This window comes from Oncorhynchus mykiss, chromosome 5, assembly GCF_013265735.2.
Source record: "Oncorhynchus mykiss isolate Arlee chromosome 5, USDA_OmykA_1.1, whole genome shotgun sequence".
Classification (NCBI taxonomy): Eukaryota; Metazoa; Chordata; class Actinopteri; order Salmoniformes; family Salmonidae; genus Oncorhynchus; species Oncorhynchus mykiss.
The window spans coordinates 90,932,536-90,950,259 of record NC_048569.1 but is presented as its reverse complement, the minus strand read 5'-3'; the positions used below and the strand labels follow the sequence as shown (position 1 = coordinate 90,950,259).

The window sequence follows — 17,724 nt, the reverse complement described above, 5'->3', positions numbered from 1 at the left end:
CACTGGTTACAGTTTGAAGTTTTTTCCTGAGTGGGCAGCTTGATGATAGCCAGTCAATATTTAAATCACCCAGAAAATATACTTCTCTGTTGATATCACGTACATTATCATCTTCGCTCGCTTGTAACCGCTAGAAACCACTAAAAACCGCTAGAAAGAGCTAGAAACCACTAAACGGATACAAACCGCTAGGAACCACACAAAAGACCACACTTGCCATTTTGGCACTGAGTTGGATTTTGGAGGGGATTTTTTTTGCAGAGCTTTTATTAATACTTTAATTAGTGGACCAACTGGCAAGTGTCTTCACTGACATTTTCAACCTCTCCCTGACCGAGTCTGTAATACCTACATGTTTCAAGCAGACCGCCATACTTCCTGTGCCCAAGGAAGCGAATGTAACCTGCCTAAATAATTACCGCCCCATAGCACTCGGTAGCCATGAAGTGCTTTGAAAGGCTGGTGATGGATCACATCAACAGCATCCTCCCGGATACCCTAGACCCACTCCAATTTGCATACCACTCCAACAGATCCACAGATGATGCAATCTCAATCGCACTCCACACTGCCCTTTCAAACCTGGACAAAAGGAATACCTATGTGAGAATGCTATTTATTGACCACAGCTCAGCGTTCAACACCATAGTGCCCTCGAAGCTCATCACTAAGCTAAGGACACAGGGAGTAAACACCTCCCTCTGCAACTGGTTGTAAGGGTAGGCAACAACACGTCTGCCACGATGATCCTCAACACTGGGGACGCTCAGGGGTGTGTACTTAGTCCCCTCCTGTACTTCATGTTCACCCTCAACTACGTGACCAAACATGACTCCAGCACCATCATTAAGTTTGCTGACAACACAACAGTTGTAGGCCTGATCACCTACAACTATTAGACAGTCTATAGGGAGGAGGTCAGAGATCTGGCATCAAAGACTCCAGTCACCCAAGTCATAGACTGTTTCTCTGCTATCGCATGGTAAGCGGGTACCAGAGCGCCAAGTCCAGGACCAAAAGGCTCCTTAACAGCTTCTACCCCCAAGGCATAAGACTGCTGAACAATTAATCAAATGGCTACCGGACTATTTACATTGGATGGCAACAACAACTGCCTGAGTTACACCAGGAACGCACAATCCCTCCATCAGTGCTCAGACTATCCGCAATAGGCTGAAAGAGGAAGGCCTGAGGGCTTGTAGGCCTGTTGTAAGGCAGGTCCTAACCAGACATCACCTGCAAATGTTACTTTTGATTTTGACTCCCCTTTGTTCACGGACACATTATTCCATTTTTGTTAGTCACATCTGTGGAATTTGTTCAGTTTATATCTCAGTTGTTGAATCTTGTTATGTTCATACAAATATTTACACGTTAAATTTGCTGAAAATAAACGCAGTGGACAGTGAGAGGACGTTTCTTTTTTTGCTGAGTTTATATTCCCGAATTCCTGTCAAAAACATAAAAAGTGAATATGGAATTGAAGGCAGAAATTGTCGTCACTTTCCCTGCGTATCAGAAGAGTAATGTGCTGTTTCCCTATGATGATGTACAATAGTATCTAAATGTAGCAAAGTAAACACATCAGTTACGTTTGCTCACTTTGTACAGTCTAGTCAGTGTCTTACAGAGCAATTGGTGGATACTAACACAATGTGGGCACTACAAGCATGTGAGAAAGTGAAGGAAACACATCCTTACCAGTCTGAGCTGATGAAGCATCCACATTCACCCATACCACCAGACACAGCAGAGTCAGAGATGATTTCATGTTGATCAAATGGTAGATGCAGTAAAAATGGAAGGAGTAGAAGACAAATATAGAGTGTCTATCCCAAAGTTAATGTTTGTTTACAGAGTTCCAGCCCCCAGGGAGCACTGAAGAGAACCACTGTTCAGAGGGACTGACCCAAAATACTAGAATTCAATCAAACCTACATTGCGGGGAGGGGAAACACTGAGGAAAATGCTCAATGTAGGAACTGCATTGGTTCAGTCTATTCATTAATTGAGCAAATCAAAACTCATTTAAAAGTGCAAATCATTTGGTCAGCCATATAGAGACATATCTAATCTGAAGAGCATAGATTTAGAGATAGAAATACATTTAGACAGGTAGCAAATACTTTGAATGTTGATTGTAATGATAATAAGCTCCATTTGTAAGGTCATTGATGAATCACCAAATATGCTGAACAAATGTGTACTGACATAAACCTCACATAAATCTGTCTGTTTACTGTCTATTGACATAGCTATGTTTGTTCCAGCAAGACAACCTTTTCCCGTCAAGCCGTATTATCCAGGGGCAAAAGGGGAGGGTCAAAATCGATTTAAAGTTCATGTTTTATTGACTTCTACACCTTGAGAGCACGCCAGGGTTTACCTCACATTAACCTACCAACTAAACAAAACACACAATGTTACATTTAACTTTTTCTTGCATATGAGATTTGAAAGTCAATATTCCTGCCTCAATGTGTAGAATGCAAAGAACACATCTATGACACTCAGTAACGATGATGCAGTTGAAATACTTGGCAAGGACCACAAGGACATTTTACTAGATATTGTCTGGCTGCTTTGATATTGTAAAAAATATACGTTATGTTTCTTTATAGTGAACTTTGATCCTGTCATCCCCAGCACCACTAACTTCCCACTGAGCACACACTAGTTGAATCAACGTTGTTTCCATGTCATGGAAATTAAATTGAACCCACGTGGAATAGATGTTGATTTGCCGTCTGTGTCCAGTGGGATGAGAAGGTGTATGAGATAATATTCCAGGGAACAATTAAAATAATAAATATGAGTTTAGAGTAGATTGGATTAGAGTAGATTAGAGTAGATTTGTTTAGATTAGAGTACATTGTATTAGAGTAGAGTAGAGTAGATTCGATTAGAGTAAATTAGATTTTATTAAATTAAATTGATTAAATCAAATTAGAATCAGAGGCACTTTATTTAATGTTGGACAATCATGAAGCTGAAAATAATTTAAGAAAACTATTGACAGGGGTTATTCGTTGACATGTTTGTCCAACAAGCCAGTGGCCATCTCTTCCCGTCAGCTGAAGCCACTATTGGCAATGAGGCAATTTCATGACCCTATGTATACACTGCTGACGAAAATCAACACTTCCTGGGCTAAATCTACTATGACCAGTACACTTAAAATTGATATAGTCCACATGTGTAACAGAGTGATTAGTTTGATCTTTCTGACGATGCATGAATTGGATTTTCTGTGTGTTCATCAGCTGATCGTCCACAGTGTAGGGTTCTGAAACGAGAAGATGGTACAGGAATCAGTGTGTGAATATGTCCTGAAGATCAGGTGGCATTACAATTGGCTACAGTAGCAAGTCAATGTGCTGTGGTACAGGTTAGTCGATGTCATTAGTACATGTAGGCAGGGGTAAAGTGACTGCATAGATAATAACAGCAAGTAGCAGCAGTGTAAAGACAAAGGGGTAGGGGGATGGGGGGCTGTCAATGTAAATAGTCCGGGTGGCCATTTTATTAATTGTTCAGCCGTCTTATGGCTTAGGGGTAGAAGCTGTTAAGGAGCCTTTTAGACCTAGACTTGGCGATCCAGTACTGCTTGCCGGCTTGAGAGGACAGTATGGGCCTTCCTCTGACACCGCCTAGTATATACAGTGGGGCAAAAAAGTATTTAGTCAGCCACCAATTGTGCAAGTTCTCCCACTTAAAAAGATGAGAGAGGCCTGTAATTTTCATCATAGGTACACTTCAACTATGACAGACAAAATGAGATTTTTGTCTCCAGAAAATCACATTGTAGGATTTTGTATGAATTTATTTGCAAATTATGGTGGAAAATAAGTATTTGGTCAATAACGAAAGTTTATCTCAATACTTTGTTATATACCCTTTGTTGGCAATGACAGAGGTCAAACGTTTTCTGTAAGTCTTCACAAGGTTTTCACACACTGTTGCTGGTATATTGGCCCATTCCTTCATGCAGATCTCCTCTAGAGCAGTGATGTTTTGGGACCTTTGCTGGGCAACACGGACTTTCAACTCCCTCCAAAGATTTTCTATGGGGTTGAGATCTGGAGACTGGCTAGGCCACTCCAGGACCTTGAAATGCTCCTTCGTTGCCCGGGCGTTGTGTTTGGGATCATTGTCATGCTGAAAGACCCAGCCACGTTTCCTCTTCAATGCCCTTGGTGATGGAGGTTTTCACTCAAAATCTCACGATACATGGCCCCATTCATTCTTTCCTTTACACGGATCAGTCGTCCTGGTCCCTTTGCAGAAAAACAGCCCCAAAGCATGATGTTTCCACCCGCATGCTTCACAGTAGGTATGGTGTTCTTTGGATGCAACTCAGCATTCTTTGTCCTCCAAACACGACGAGTTGAGATTTACCAAAAAGTTATATTTTGGTTTCATCTGACCATATGACATTCTCCCAATCTTCTTCTGGATCATCCAAATGCTCTCGAGCAAACTTCAGACGGGCCTGGACATGTACTGGCTTAAGCAGGGGGACACGTCTGGCACTGCAGTATTTGAGTCCCTGGCAGTGTAGTGTGTTACTGATGGTAGGCTTTGTTACTTTGGTCCCAGCTCTCTGCAGGTAATTCACTAGGTCCCCCCGTGTGGTTCTGGGATTTTTGCTCACCGTTCTTGTGATCATTTTGACCCCACGGGGTGTGATCTTGCGTGGAGCCCCAGATCGAGGGAGATTATCAGTGGTCTTGTATGTCTTCCATTTCCTAATAATTGCTCCCACAGTTGATTTCTTCAAACCAAGCTGCTTACCTATTGCAGATTCAGTCTTCCCAGCCTGGTGCAGGTCTACAATTTTGTTTCTGGTGTCCTTTGACAGCTCTTTGGTCTTGGCCATAGTGGAGTTTGGAGTGTGACTGTTTGAGGTTGTGGACAGGTGTCTTTTATACTGATAACAAGTTCAAACAGGTGCCATTAATACAGTTAACGAGTGGAGGACAGAGTAGCCTCTTAAAGAAGAAGTTGCAGGTCTGTGAGAGCCAGAAATCTAGCTTGTTTGTAGGTAACAAAATACTTATTTTCCACCATAATTTGCAAATAAATTCATTAAAAATCCTACAATGTGATTTTCTGGATTTTTTCCCATCATTTTGTCTGTAACAGTCGACGGAAATTACAGGCCTCTCTCATCTTTTTAAGTGGGAGAACTTGCACAATTGGTGGCTGACTAAATACTTTTTTTGCCCCAATGTATGTCCTGGATGACAGGAAGCTAGGCCCCATTGATGTACTGGGCCGTACGCACTACCCTACGTCGCGCCTTACGGTCAGATGCCGAGGCGTTGCCATACCAGGTGGTGATGCATCCAGTCAGGATGCTCTCAATGGTGCAGCTGTAGCACACCTGAAGTAATTTGTTGTTGTCCATAAAGAGATTTGCTTTGTTTTTGCTGACCTTAAATGTTTACCTTCACAGATGGGGAAATGGCTGTTCCACCCCCCACCCCCCCTTGGAGCACAGTACCTGTGGGTTTCCCTTCAGTTGGTGTGCTGGGTTGGGGCAGCTGAACCTGAGCTCATAACCACCCGTCCAGCAATAGCCTAGGGGACACAACTCACCACTATGGGGAAAGATCATATTGCAGGGTGTTGTATAGCCTTTAACTTCATGAACTGTTGTTAATGCTTTGATTCTATCTAGAAGAAGCTCCATGAGTTGTCTTTGATAACTTCATTTGATTCAACAAGTCACGTCTAAAATCACTAAATTGCTGTATTGAACATCTGCACACCTGATACAACGTCTGCAGGTACATATTGTTGTCGAAAAAGTGATTTGCTTAGTTATAAAACATAAACATAGCTCGTTGAAATTTGCACAAGAAAACCCATCAATCCACAAAGTATCCAATTTAAACCATTAATGAAAGACACATTCCACCTCAACTTCCCTTATAAGCCATTGTCTATATTTATGGTAACATCCATCTTTACGTGAAGAGTCTCTTTTTGTACCATGCTCAGCTCAACTCAATCTTTCTCCGTTAGATCCTCTAGATTGTAATATGGATTTGAATCTGTGCATCCAACAAGCTGCTGTAACATAAAACCAGTAATAGCAACATGAAACCAGAAATACTTTTCATACACCTGATATGGTCTACTGGATGAAGATAATGTTCTTATGTACAGATGTAGGATATTCATTTTATTGCTCTTTTGTTGCTAACAATTTACCTGTACAGCAGAAAATGCAAACTTGTACTGTATTTATGTTTTAAAAAGGCTTCTAAAGTTAGTAATTTCCACTTTGAAATTTCAGACTTAAATTTAAATTAAATTGCCCTAACAGAAAATGTTTCAACCCTGTAGTATCTGGGATCTACATCTGTTTATATTAGTTACTATGCTCTTACTAAGCAGTAATGTATTACAGCAGTGTTACGTTACTACACCTAATAGGAAATGCACATGCGCACTATTGTGCCGGGAACTGTAGAGCACGAGTGGTTTTGACTAAACGAAGAACTAACTGTACTCCCGTCTCCTGCCTGGTCATTTCTCCACAACACAAATATTACAAACCCTTATAAAAATGTCCATTAATGATATTCCACATAATAATTCACATTTCCTGTTGCTGCAGGATTTGTTCCCTGCTGTAGCAAACTGGCTTGAGTTAAGATCCTCAATAAGGAGTATGAGAAAAAGCTGTGGTCAACATGGTCCATATTTCCGCTTCTACATACGGTTCACAAAATGTGAAGATCTCCTCTTCAAACAGCTCTGTTCAAAGTTGGTATCTCACCCTTTCTCAACCTCTCTCCTCTTTTGGTTGTCTTTTCCCCTCCACAGTTCACAAGTACACATTATCTTTAAAGAACAAAGATGTTCTGACAGAGCTGTAGATGCCTAGCCTAGCATTATTTCTTGCTGCATCGATCTTTGCAGATTATTCCCATACTCCACTCCTTGTTTTGAAAGAAGCTGTTTGTATTTGAGAGCTCTGAGGACCTCACCTCAAGGTGGTGTAGCTACATTAGGATATAGGCTACTTCTATTTATCAGACCTGGGTTTAACATTCAGACGGATTACCAGTACGCATACTCATAGTAAGAGCTTACCAGCTGGCAAGTGTCTTCACTGACATTTTCATGCTCTCCCTGACCCAGCTTGTAATACACTATATATACAAAAGTATGTGGACACCGCTTCAAATTAGTGGATTCGGCTATGTCAGCAACACCTGTTGATATGTGTATACAATCGACCACATAGCCATGCAATCTCCATAGACAAAAATAGGCCTTACTGAAAAGCTCAGTGACTTTTAACATGGCACCATCATAGGATACCACCTTTCCAACTAGTCAGTTTGTCAAATTTCTGCCCTGCTAGAGCTGCCCCGGGCAATTGTAAGCGCTCTTATTGAGAAGTGGAAATGCCTAGCAGCAACAACAGGGCAGCCACAAAGTGGTAGGCCACACAAGCTCACAGAGCGGAACCGCTGAATGCTGAAGCGCTAGGTTGCAGCACTCAGTACTGAGTTCCAAACTGCATCTGGAAGCAACATCAGCACAAGAACTGTTCATCCAGGGCTTTGTGAAATGGGTTTCCCTGGCCAAGCAGTCACACACAAGCTTAAGATCACCATGTACAATGCCAAGCGTCGGCTGGAGTGGTGTGAAGCTCACCGCCATTGGACTCTAGAGCAGTGGAAATGCGTTCTCTGGAGTCATGAATCACGTTTCACCATCTGGTAGTCTGAAGGACGAATCTAGGTTTGGCGTATGCCAGGATAATACTACCTGCCCCAATGCATAGTGGCAACTTTAAAGTTTGGTGGAGGAAGAATAATGGTCTGGGGCTGTTTTTCATGGTTTGGGCTGGGCCCCTTTGTTCCAGTGAAGGGAAATCTAAATGCTACAGCATACAATTGCATTGTAGACGATTCTGGGCTTCCACCTTTGTGGCAACAGTTTGGGGAAGGCCCTTTCCTGTTTCAGCATGACAGCAATTCAATGGCTCAGACACGAGACGTATGTGGCTGGGTCTACAGAAAATCACGGACTACAACAAGAAAACCAGCCACTTCACGGACACCGACGTCTTGCTTCCAGACAAACTAAACACCTTCTTTGTCCTCTTTGAGGAAAATACAGTGCCACCGACGCGGCCTACTCACAAGGACTGTGTGTTCTTCTTCTCCAAGGCCGGCGTGAGTAAGACATTTAAATTAGTTATCCCTCACAAGGCTGCCGGCCCAGACGGTATCCCTAGCCGCGTCCTTAGAGCATGCGCAGACCAGCTGGCTGATGTGTTTACAGACATATTCAATCTCTCCCTATCCCAGTTTGCTGTCCCAACATGCTTCAAGATGGCGACTATTGATCCTGTACCCAAGAAGGCTAAGGTTAGTGAACTAAATGACTATCCCCCCATAGCACCTACTTCTGTCATCATGAAGTGCTTTGAGAGACTAGTCAAGGATCATATCACCTCCACCTTACCTGTCACCTTACCGCCCCAATAGGTCCACAGAAGATGCAATCACCATCACACTGTCCTATCCCATCTGAACAAGAGGAATGCCTATGTAAGAATGCTGTTCATTGACTACAGCTCAGCATTCAACACCATAGTACACCTCCAAGCTCATCATTAGGCTTGAGGCCCTGGGTCTCAACTCGCCCTGTGTGATTTGGTCCTGGACTTCCTGATGGTTTGCCCCCAGGTGGTGAAGGTAAGAAACAACATCTACACTTCGCTGATCCTCACCACTGGAGCCCCACAAGGGTGTGTGATCAGCCCCCTCCTGTACTCCCTGTTCACCCATGACTGTGTGGCCATGCACGCCTCCAACTTGATCATCAAGTTTGCAGACAACATAACAGTAGTAGGCTTGATCACCAACAACAAATTAGACAGCAGGTATGTATGGGGTGAGGGCACTGGGAGTGTGTTGTCAGGAAAACAACCTGTCACTCAATGTCAACAAAAGAAATAAGATGATCGTGGACTTCAGGAAACAGCAGAAGGGGCACCCCCCCTTTCCACATCAATGGGGCAGTAGTGGAGAAGATGGAATGTTTTAAGTTCATCGGCGTACACATCCCAGACAAACTGAAATGGTCCACTCACACAGTGTGGTGAAGAAGGCCTAACAGCGCCTCTTCTACCTCAGGAGGCTGAAGAAATTTGTCTTGCCACCTAAAACCGTCACAAACTGTTACAGATGCACAATTGAGAGCATTCTGTAACACCGCCTGGTACGTCGACTGCACCACCCACAACAGCAGGGCTCTCCAGAGGGTGGTGCGGTCTGCACAACACATCACCGGGGGGTCATGCTACCTGCCTTTCAAGACACCTACAGCACCCGATTTCACAGGAAGTCCAAAAGATCATCAAGGACAACAACCACCCGATCCACTGCCTGTTCACCCCGCTAGCTACCATCCAGAAGGCGAGGTCAGTACAGGTGCATCAAAGCTGGGGCCGAGAGACTGAAAAATAGCTTCTATCTCAAGGCCATCAGACTGTATTACTGCCATCACTAACACAGAGAGGCTGCTGTCTAGATACAGACTTGAAATAATTTCCCCATCTAACAAATGAATCACTGGTCACTTTATTAATGTCGCTTTAATAATGATGTTTACATATCCTGCATTACTCATCCCATATGTATATTCAGTTTTTATACCATCTATTGCATCTTGTCTATGCCGCTCGGTCATTGCTCATCCATATATTTATATCTACATATTCTTATTCCATCTCATTACTTACATTTGTGTGTATTAGGTAGTTGTTGTGGAATTGTTAGATTACTTCTTAGATATTGTTGCACTGTCCTGTCAGAACTAGAAGCACAAGCACTTTGCTACACTTTCAATAATATCAGCTAACCAAGTGTATGTGACCAATAAAATGTGATTTGATTTGAAAAACACAGTGCATAAAGCGAGGTCCATTAAGAATGGGTTTACCGAGATCGGTATGGAAGAACTTGACTGGAATGCAAATAGCACTGACCTCAACCCCATCGAACACCTTTGGGATGAATTGGAATGCCGAATGCGAACCAGGCCTAATCGCCCAACATCCGACCTCACTAATGCTCTTGTGGCTGAATGGAAGCAAGACCCTGCAGCAATTTTCAAACATCTAGTGGAAAACCTTCACAGAAGAGTGGAAGCTGTTATAGCAGCAAAGGGGGGACCAACACCATATTAATATAAGGGCACAAGTCGAGACCCATATGCAGACACAGGAGGCAGATGGTTGAGCTCTAATATTTATTATAACCCAAGGGATAGGCAAAAGGCAGATCGGGGACAGGCGAAAGTACATAGACCAGGTCAGAGTTTAAAGAGTACAGGGCGTTAGACAGTCTCGAGGTCAGGACAGGCAGGGGTTCAGTAACCATGTCCGTCTCCAAACAGTACTAGGTGTTAGGCAGGCTCGAGGTCGGGGCAGGAAGAATGGTCAGGCAGGAGGGTTTGGTGCCAGGACAGGCACGGGTCAAAACCAGGAGGACTAGGAAAAAACCAGAAACTGGGGAAAAGTAGGGGCTAGGAGATAAACGCTGGTTGACTTGGCAAACAAGACGAAGTGGCACAGAGAAACAGAAAACACAGGTATAAATACACCGGGGATAATTAGTGACACCTGGAAGGGGTGGAGACAAGCTCAAGGACAGTGACAATTAATGATTTTGGAATGAGATGTTTGACGAGCAGTTGTCAATATACTTCTGGTTTCAAGCAGACCGCCATAGTCCCTGTGCCCAAGAACGCCAAGGTAACCTGCCTAAATGACTACCGCCTCGTAGCGCTCACATCTGTAGGCATGAAATACTTTGAAAGGCTGATCATGGCTCACATGAACACCATCATCTCAGAAACCCTGAACCCGCTCCAATTCAAATACCACCCCAACAGATCAACATATCCCTGCCCTTTCCCACCTGGACAAAAGGAACACCTATGTGAGAATACTGTTCATTGACTATAGCTCAGCGTTCAACACCATAGTGCCCTCCAAGTATTCACTAATTGCTCTGTAAGACTCTGACTATACAATGTGGGTAAACATAACTGATGTGTTTGCTTTGCTACTTTTATCAAATGCTGCACAACAAAATCAAATCCAACTTTATTTGTCACATGCAGCAAATACATAATTGAATAGAACCTAATTTCTTTTGCCACGTATATATATGAGCCACATGAAAAATAGAATGCTAAAATCCCTAGAAAGATAAAGATATTTCTCAACAGCAGAAGGACCTCAGTGTCTGCCAGGATAGCTAACTACTACAGTATTTCAGCACAGCTGAAGAGAAAACAACCTACTATTACAGGCCCAGGCCACTAGAGGGCCTGGTCACGCCTTAAAGGGAAATTTCACCCTGACTCTGCTACAGCATATTGTCAGAACTATATGGTCTGAAAATACTCTTTGGTCTTCAGGCAACATCCAACAACCTGTAACCAAAAGCTCGTTCGATATGACCACCTGTAACCCCAAGCTCGTTTGATATGACCACCTGTAACCCCCAGCTCGTTCGATATGACCACCTGTAACCCCAAGCTCGTTTGATATGACCACCTGTAACCCCCAGCTCGTTCGATATGACCACCTGTAACCCCAAGCTCGTTTGATATGACCACCTGTAACCCCAAGCTCGTTTGATATGACCACCTGTAACCCCCAGCTCGTTCGATATGACCACCTGTAACCCCCAGCTCGTTCGATATGACCACCTGTAACCCCAAGCTCGTTTGATATGACCACCTGTAACCCCAAGCTCGTTCGATATATAACAAACATCAAAATGATCCAAACAACAAGCTGGAACGAGCTTGGGGTTCCAGGTGGTTGGATGTAGCCTGAGGACCACAGAGTACCTTTCAGACCATGTCATCAAACAAGTCTCACTCATTTCTCTTTTTACCTTTTCTCTTTGTAAAACTCAGGTAATCTGGTGTTCTTCCACAGTGCTCTGCTGAAAAATACCCTAAAGCGGCAGCATTTTGGATTCACCAGCATGAGGGAAGTGGCACGCCTTGCGGTTATGGTGCACAACAAGATTGTGGGACAAAAGAGAGCAAGGAACACTGAAAAAACTAACAAAAAAACAGTAATGACACAACCACACTATTGTTCTCTCTGCAGATTCTCCGCGGGCAGTCAGCAGGTTGTCCAGCCGGATGGACAGGTCCACCAGCTGGTCCAATGTGAGGGTGGTGTCTCGGCAGGCCATCTCCCGACGGACGTCTTTGCGCAGACTGCACCTGTAGTGATCGATCAGGGCCCTGTCGTTCCATCCCGTGCTGGTGGCCAGGGTTCGGAAGTCCAAGGCGAAATTTTGCGCACTCCTTGTCCCCTGCCTCAGGTGGAACAGACGTTCACCCGCCACTCGACCCTCAAGCGGGTGGTCGAACACTGCTCCAAAGCGGCGGGTGAACTCTGTGTAATGGTCCAACGCCTCGTCTCCCTCACTCCATATGGCTATGACCCACTCCAGGGCTTTGCCTGAGAGACAGGAGAGGAGGACAGACACGCCGGGTGGACGGTCGCCAGGTAGAGCTCCAACTGGAGTAGAAACCCCTGGCATCAGGCAGCTGTCGCTTCATACTCCCTTGGGAACGCGAGTCTAATCCCTCTGGGACCAGGTGAAGGAGGGGTGGACAGTGGGACCTGCTGTAGTGGGGCTGGTGGAGGCCCTGGAAAACCTCCTTCTCTCTCCAAAACATCCATTGTCTTCAGCACACGATCCATGCGGTGCCCGAACATTGCAAAATGGTCGTGTGCTGCTGAACGTGCTCCTCCACTGGAACAGGGAGGGCGTCTGCTCCTGCAATGATCCTGTGTCTAGCTGGTGTAGAGAGTCAGGCGCAGGATAGCAGATATGAGTAATAAACGTGCTTTACTCAAAAAGACAAATATACAAAGTAACATATTGAGCACCCTCAGACGGACCGAATTTCAATAAACAATCACTCAAACACAACATGGGGAACAGAGGGTTAAATAATAAACAATAATTTGGTTGAGTGAAGCCAGGTGTGAATAAGACAAAGACAGAACAAATGGAAAATTAAAAGTGGATCAGCGGTGGCTAGAAAGCCGGTGATGTCGACTGCCGAACACCGCCCGAACAAGGAGAGGGACTGACTTCGGCGGAAGTCGTGACAATACTTGTTCTTCCACTAGTGTTGCAATTATTGTTTTAGCTAAATAATATACATACATATCTACAATATTCTAATATACATACTGTAGGTTATGACTAGTCTCATCTACCAGTGAGGTTAAAGCATGTGGCTGAGGATGGTTTAGAGCTAGTCTCATCTACCAGTGAGGTTAAAGCATGTGGCTGAGGATAGTTTAGAGCTAATCTCATCTACCAGTGAGGTTAAAGCATGTGGCTGAGGATGGTTTAGAGCTAGTCTCATCTACCAGTGAGGTTAAAGTATGTGGCTGAGGATAGTTTAGAGCTAATCTCATCTACCAGTGAGGTTAAAGCACGTGGCTGTGGGTAGTTTAGAGCTAGTCTCATCTACTAGTGAGGTTAAAGTATGTGGCTGAGGATGGTTAAGAGCTAATCTCATCTACCAGTGAGGTTAAATCTTGTGGCTGAGGATAGTTTAGAGCTAAAAATACATTGAGGGCTACAGTTAGTTTGAATGCTGATAGGCTCCATTAAAACATATGTATGGTCATTATTGAATCACAAAAGATTTTCAAATACTGTACTTACATAACCCTTATGTAAATCTGGTTAATTGTCTATGGACATGGCCTTCAGAATGTTCCAGTAAGGCAGAATCACTGTTTCCCATAAAGCCTTGTTTTCCAGGGGCAAAATGGGAAGGCCAAAATCTATTTCTACACCTAAGGAGCATGCCAGGGTTTAGCCCATATTGCCTTACCAACTAGACTAAACATTAAACGTTTTCTTGCAAATGAGAATTGAAAGTAAATATTCCTGCCTTAATGTTCAAGATTCACTCAGTGACGATGATGTAGTTGAAATACATGGCAAAGAACACCACAGGAATATTTTGAATAGATATTGTCTGGCTGCTTCAATATTGTAAGAAATACCTGGTGATAATATTCCCAGACAACAATGAACTAAAGAGTAGATGAGTAAATATGAACCAGAGGCACTTTATTTAATGTTGGACAATCATGGAACCATGAATCTGCAAATAATTGGAGCAAACTATTGACAGAGGTTATTCATTTACATGTTTGTCCAACAAGACAGGAGTCATCACTTTCCGTAAGCTGAGATCAATATGGGCAAAGAGGCAAAGTCATGACCCCATGTATACACTGTTAATGAAAACCAACACTACCTGGCCAAGTCTACTATGAGCAGCACACTAAACAGTGATATGATCCCCATGTGGTAAATGGAGTGTATTTTTATTTTCTGTCCAATATGCTCATTGGATGTTCTGTGTGTTCATCAGCTGTTCATCCCAAACTGGATACGGTTACAAGGGCCTCGGGTTCTGAAACGAGAAGATGGTACAAGAATCAGTGTGTGAATAAGTCCTGAAGATCAGGTGGCATTACAGTTGGGCCCCGTTCCAATTTTCTCCCTCACTCCAATCCCTAGGCCCTTATTATCTCCACTGGCTAGTCAGACATCACAGGGGGGCTTTGAAAGGAAATTGATCCTAACAATCCACCATGATCTGTGAATGGTAATGAGCATGGGAATAGCATAGGGATGTGAGCGTGTGATTGGATATGAATCAGGCAAACGTTGTTTCAGAGATATAACTAATTCAGGCTTGTCATCTCTCCAATCCAGATCCCTCTAGGACACGTCTTGTAGGATGAAAGTATTTTCCCCATCTGTGAAGGTAAACATTTAAGGTCAGCAAAAACAAAGCAAATCTCTTTATGGACAACAACAAATTACTTCAGGTGTGCTACAGCTGCACCATTGAGAGCATCCTGACTGGATGCATCACCACCTGGTATGGCATCTCCTCGGCATCTGACCGTAAGGCGCTACGTAGGGTAGTGCGTACGGCCCAGTACATCAATGGGGCCAAGCTTCCTGTCATCCAGGACATACAGTGGGGCAAAAAAGTATTTAGTCAGCCACCAATTGTGCAAGTTCTCCCACTTAAAAAGATGAGAGAGGCCTGTAATTTTCGTCAACTGTTACAGACAAAATGAGGGGAAAAAATCCAGTAAATCACATTGTAGGATTTTTAATGAACTTATTTGCAAATTATGGTGGAAAATAAGTATTTGGTTACCTACAAACAAGCAAGATTTCTGGCTCTCACAGACCTGCAACTTCTTCTTTAAGAGGCTCCTCTGTCCTCCACTCGTTACCTGTATTAATGGCACCTGTTTGAACTTGTTATCAGTATAAAAGACACCTGTCCACAACCTCAAACAGTCACACTCCAAACTCCACTATGGCCAAGACCAAAGAGCTGTCAAAGGACACCAGAAACAAAATTGTAGACCTGCACCAGAATGGGAAGACTGAATCTGCAATAGGGAAGCAGCTTGGTTTGAAGAAATCAACTGTGGGAGCAATTATTAGGAAATGGAAGACATACAAGACCACTGATAATCTCCCTCGATCTGGGGCTCCACGCAAGATCACATCCCGTGGGGTCAAAATGATCACAAGAACGGTGAGCAAAATTCCCAGAACCACACGGGGGGACCTAGTGAATGACCTGCAGAGAGCTGGGACCAAAGTAACAAAGCCTACCATCAGTAACACACTACGCCGCCAGGGACTCAAATCCTGCAGTTTCAGACGTGTCCCCCTGCTAAAGCCAGTACATGTCCAGGCCCGTCTGAAGTTTGCTCGAGAGCATTTGGATGATCCAGAAGAAGATTGGGAGAATGTCATATGGTCAGATGAAACCAAAATATAACTTTTTGGTAAAAACTCAACTCGTTGTGTTTGGAGGACAAAGAATGCTGAGTTGCATCCAAAGAACACCATACCTACTGTGAAGCATGCGGGTGGAAACATCATGCTTTGGGGCTGTTTTTCTGCAAAGGGACCAGGACGACTGATCCGTGTAAAGGAAAGAATGAATGGGGCCATGTATCGTGAGATTTTGAGTGAAAACCTCCTTCTATCAGCAAGGGCATTGAAGATGAAACGTGGCTGGGTCTTTCAGCATGACAATGATCCCAAACACAACGCCCGGGCAACGAAGGAGTGGCTTCGTAAGAAGCATTTCAAGGTCCTGGAGTGGCCTAGCCAGTCTCCAGATCTCAACCCCATAGAAAATCTTTGGAGGGAGTTGAAAGTCCGTGTTGCCCAGCAACAGTCCCAAATCATCACTGCTCTAGAGGAGATCTGCATGGAGGAATGGGCAAAAATACCAGCAACAGTGTGTGAAAATCTTGTGAAGACTTACAGAAAACGTTTGACCTCTGTCATTGCCAACAAAGGGTATATAACAAAGTATTGAGATAATCTTTCGTTATTGACCAAATACTTATTTTCCACCATAATTTGCAAATAAATTCATAAAAAATCCTACAATGTGACTTTCTGATTTTTTTTTCTCATTTTGTCTGTCATAGTTGAAGTGTACCTATGATGAAAATTACAGGCCTCTCTCATCTTTTTAAGTGGGAGAACTTGCACAATTGGTGGCTGACTAAATACTTTTTTGCCCCACTGTATATACACGGCGGTGTCAGAGACTCCAGTCACCCAAATCATATACTGTCCTCTCAATCCGGCAAGCAGTACTGGATCGCCAAGTCTAGGTCTAAAAGGCTCCTTAACAGCTTCTACCCCTAAGCCATAAGACGGCTGAACAATTAATAAAATGGCCACCCGTACTATTTACATTGACAGCCCCCCATCCCCCTACCCCTTTGTCTTTACACTGCTGCTACTTGCTGTTATTATCTATGCAGTCACTTTACCCCTGCCTACATGTACTAATGACATCGACTAACCTGTACCACAGCACATTGACTTGCTACTGTAGCCAATTGTAATGCCACCTGATCTTCAGGACATATTCACACACTGATTTATGTACCATTTTCTCGTTTCAGAACCCTACACTGTGGACGATCAGCTGATGAACACACAGAACATCCAATTCATGCATCCTCAGAAAGATCAAACTAAACACTCTGTCACACATGTGGACTATATCACTTTTAAGTGTACTGGTCATAGTAGACTTAGCCCAGGAAGTGTTGATTTTCGTCATATTTTCCCCATACATGGGGTCATGAACTTGCCTCATTGCCAAAAGTGGCTTCAGCTGACAGGAAGAGATGGCCACTGGCTTGTTGGACAAACATGTCAACGAATAACCCCAGTCAATAGTTTTCTTAAATTATTTTCAGCTTCATGATTGTCCAACATTAAATAAAGTGCTTCTGATTCTAATTTGATTTAATCTATTTAATTTAATAAAATCTAATTTACTCTAATCGAATCTAGTCTACTCTAATCTACTCTAATACAATGTACTCTAATCTAAACAAATCTACTCTAATCTAATATTTATTATTTTAATTGTTCCCTGGAATATTATCCCATACACCATCAAGCCTCATCCCATTGGACACAGACGCCAAACCAACATCTATTCCACGGGGTTCAATTTAATTTCCATGACATGGAAACAACGTTGATTCAACCAGTGTGTGCTCAGTGGGAAGTTAGTGGTGCTGTGAATGACATGATCAAAGTTCACTAT

At 43.5% G+C, this 17,724-nt stretch overlaps 1 protein-coding gene across 1 annotated transcript in view; it reads right to left on the bottom strand.

Moving 5' to 3' along the window:
• LOC110524786 (complement factor H) overlaps nucleotides 1–1,878 on the bottom strand; it is a 30,698-nt gene extending 28,820 nt beyond the window's left edge. The window contains exon 1 of the mRNA XM_036979080.1: nucleotides 1,702–1,878. Within this exon, the coding sequence (XP_036834975.1) occupies nucleotides 1,702–1,771 (70 nt within the window). The 5' untranslated portion in view covers nucleotides 1,772–1,878. The remainder of the gene's footprint in view (nucleotides 1–1,701) is intronic.
• Nucleotides 1,879–17,724: the final 15,846 nt, after the last annotated feature.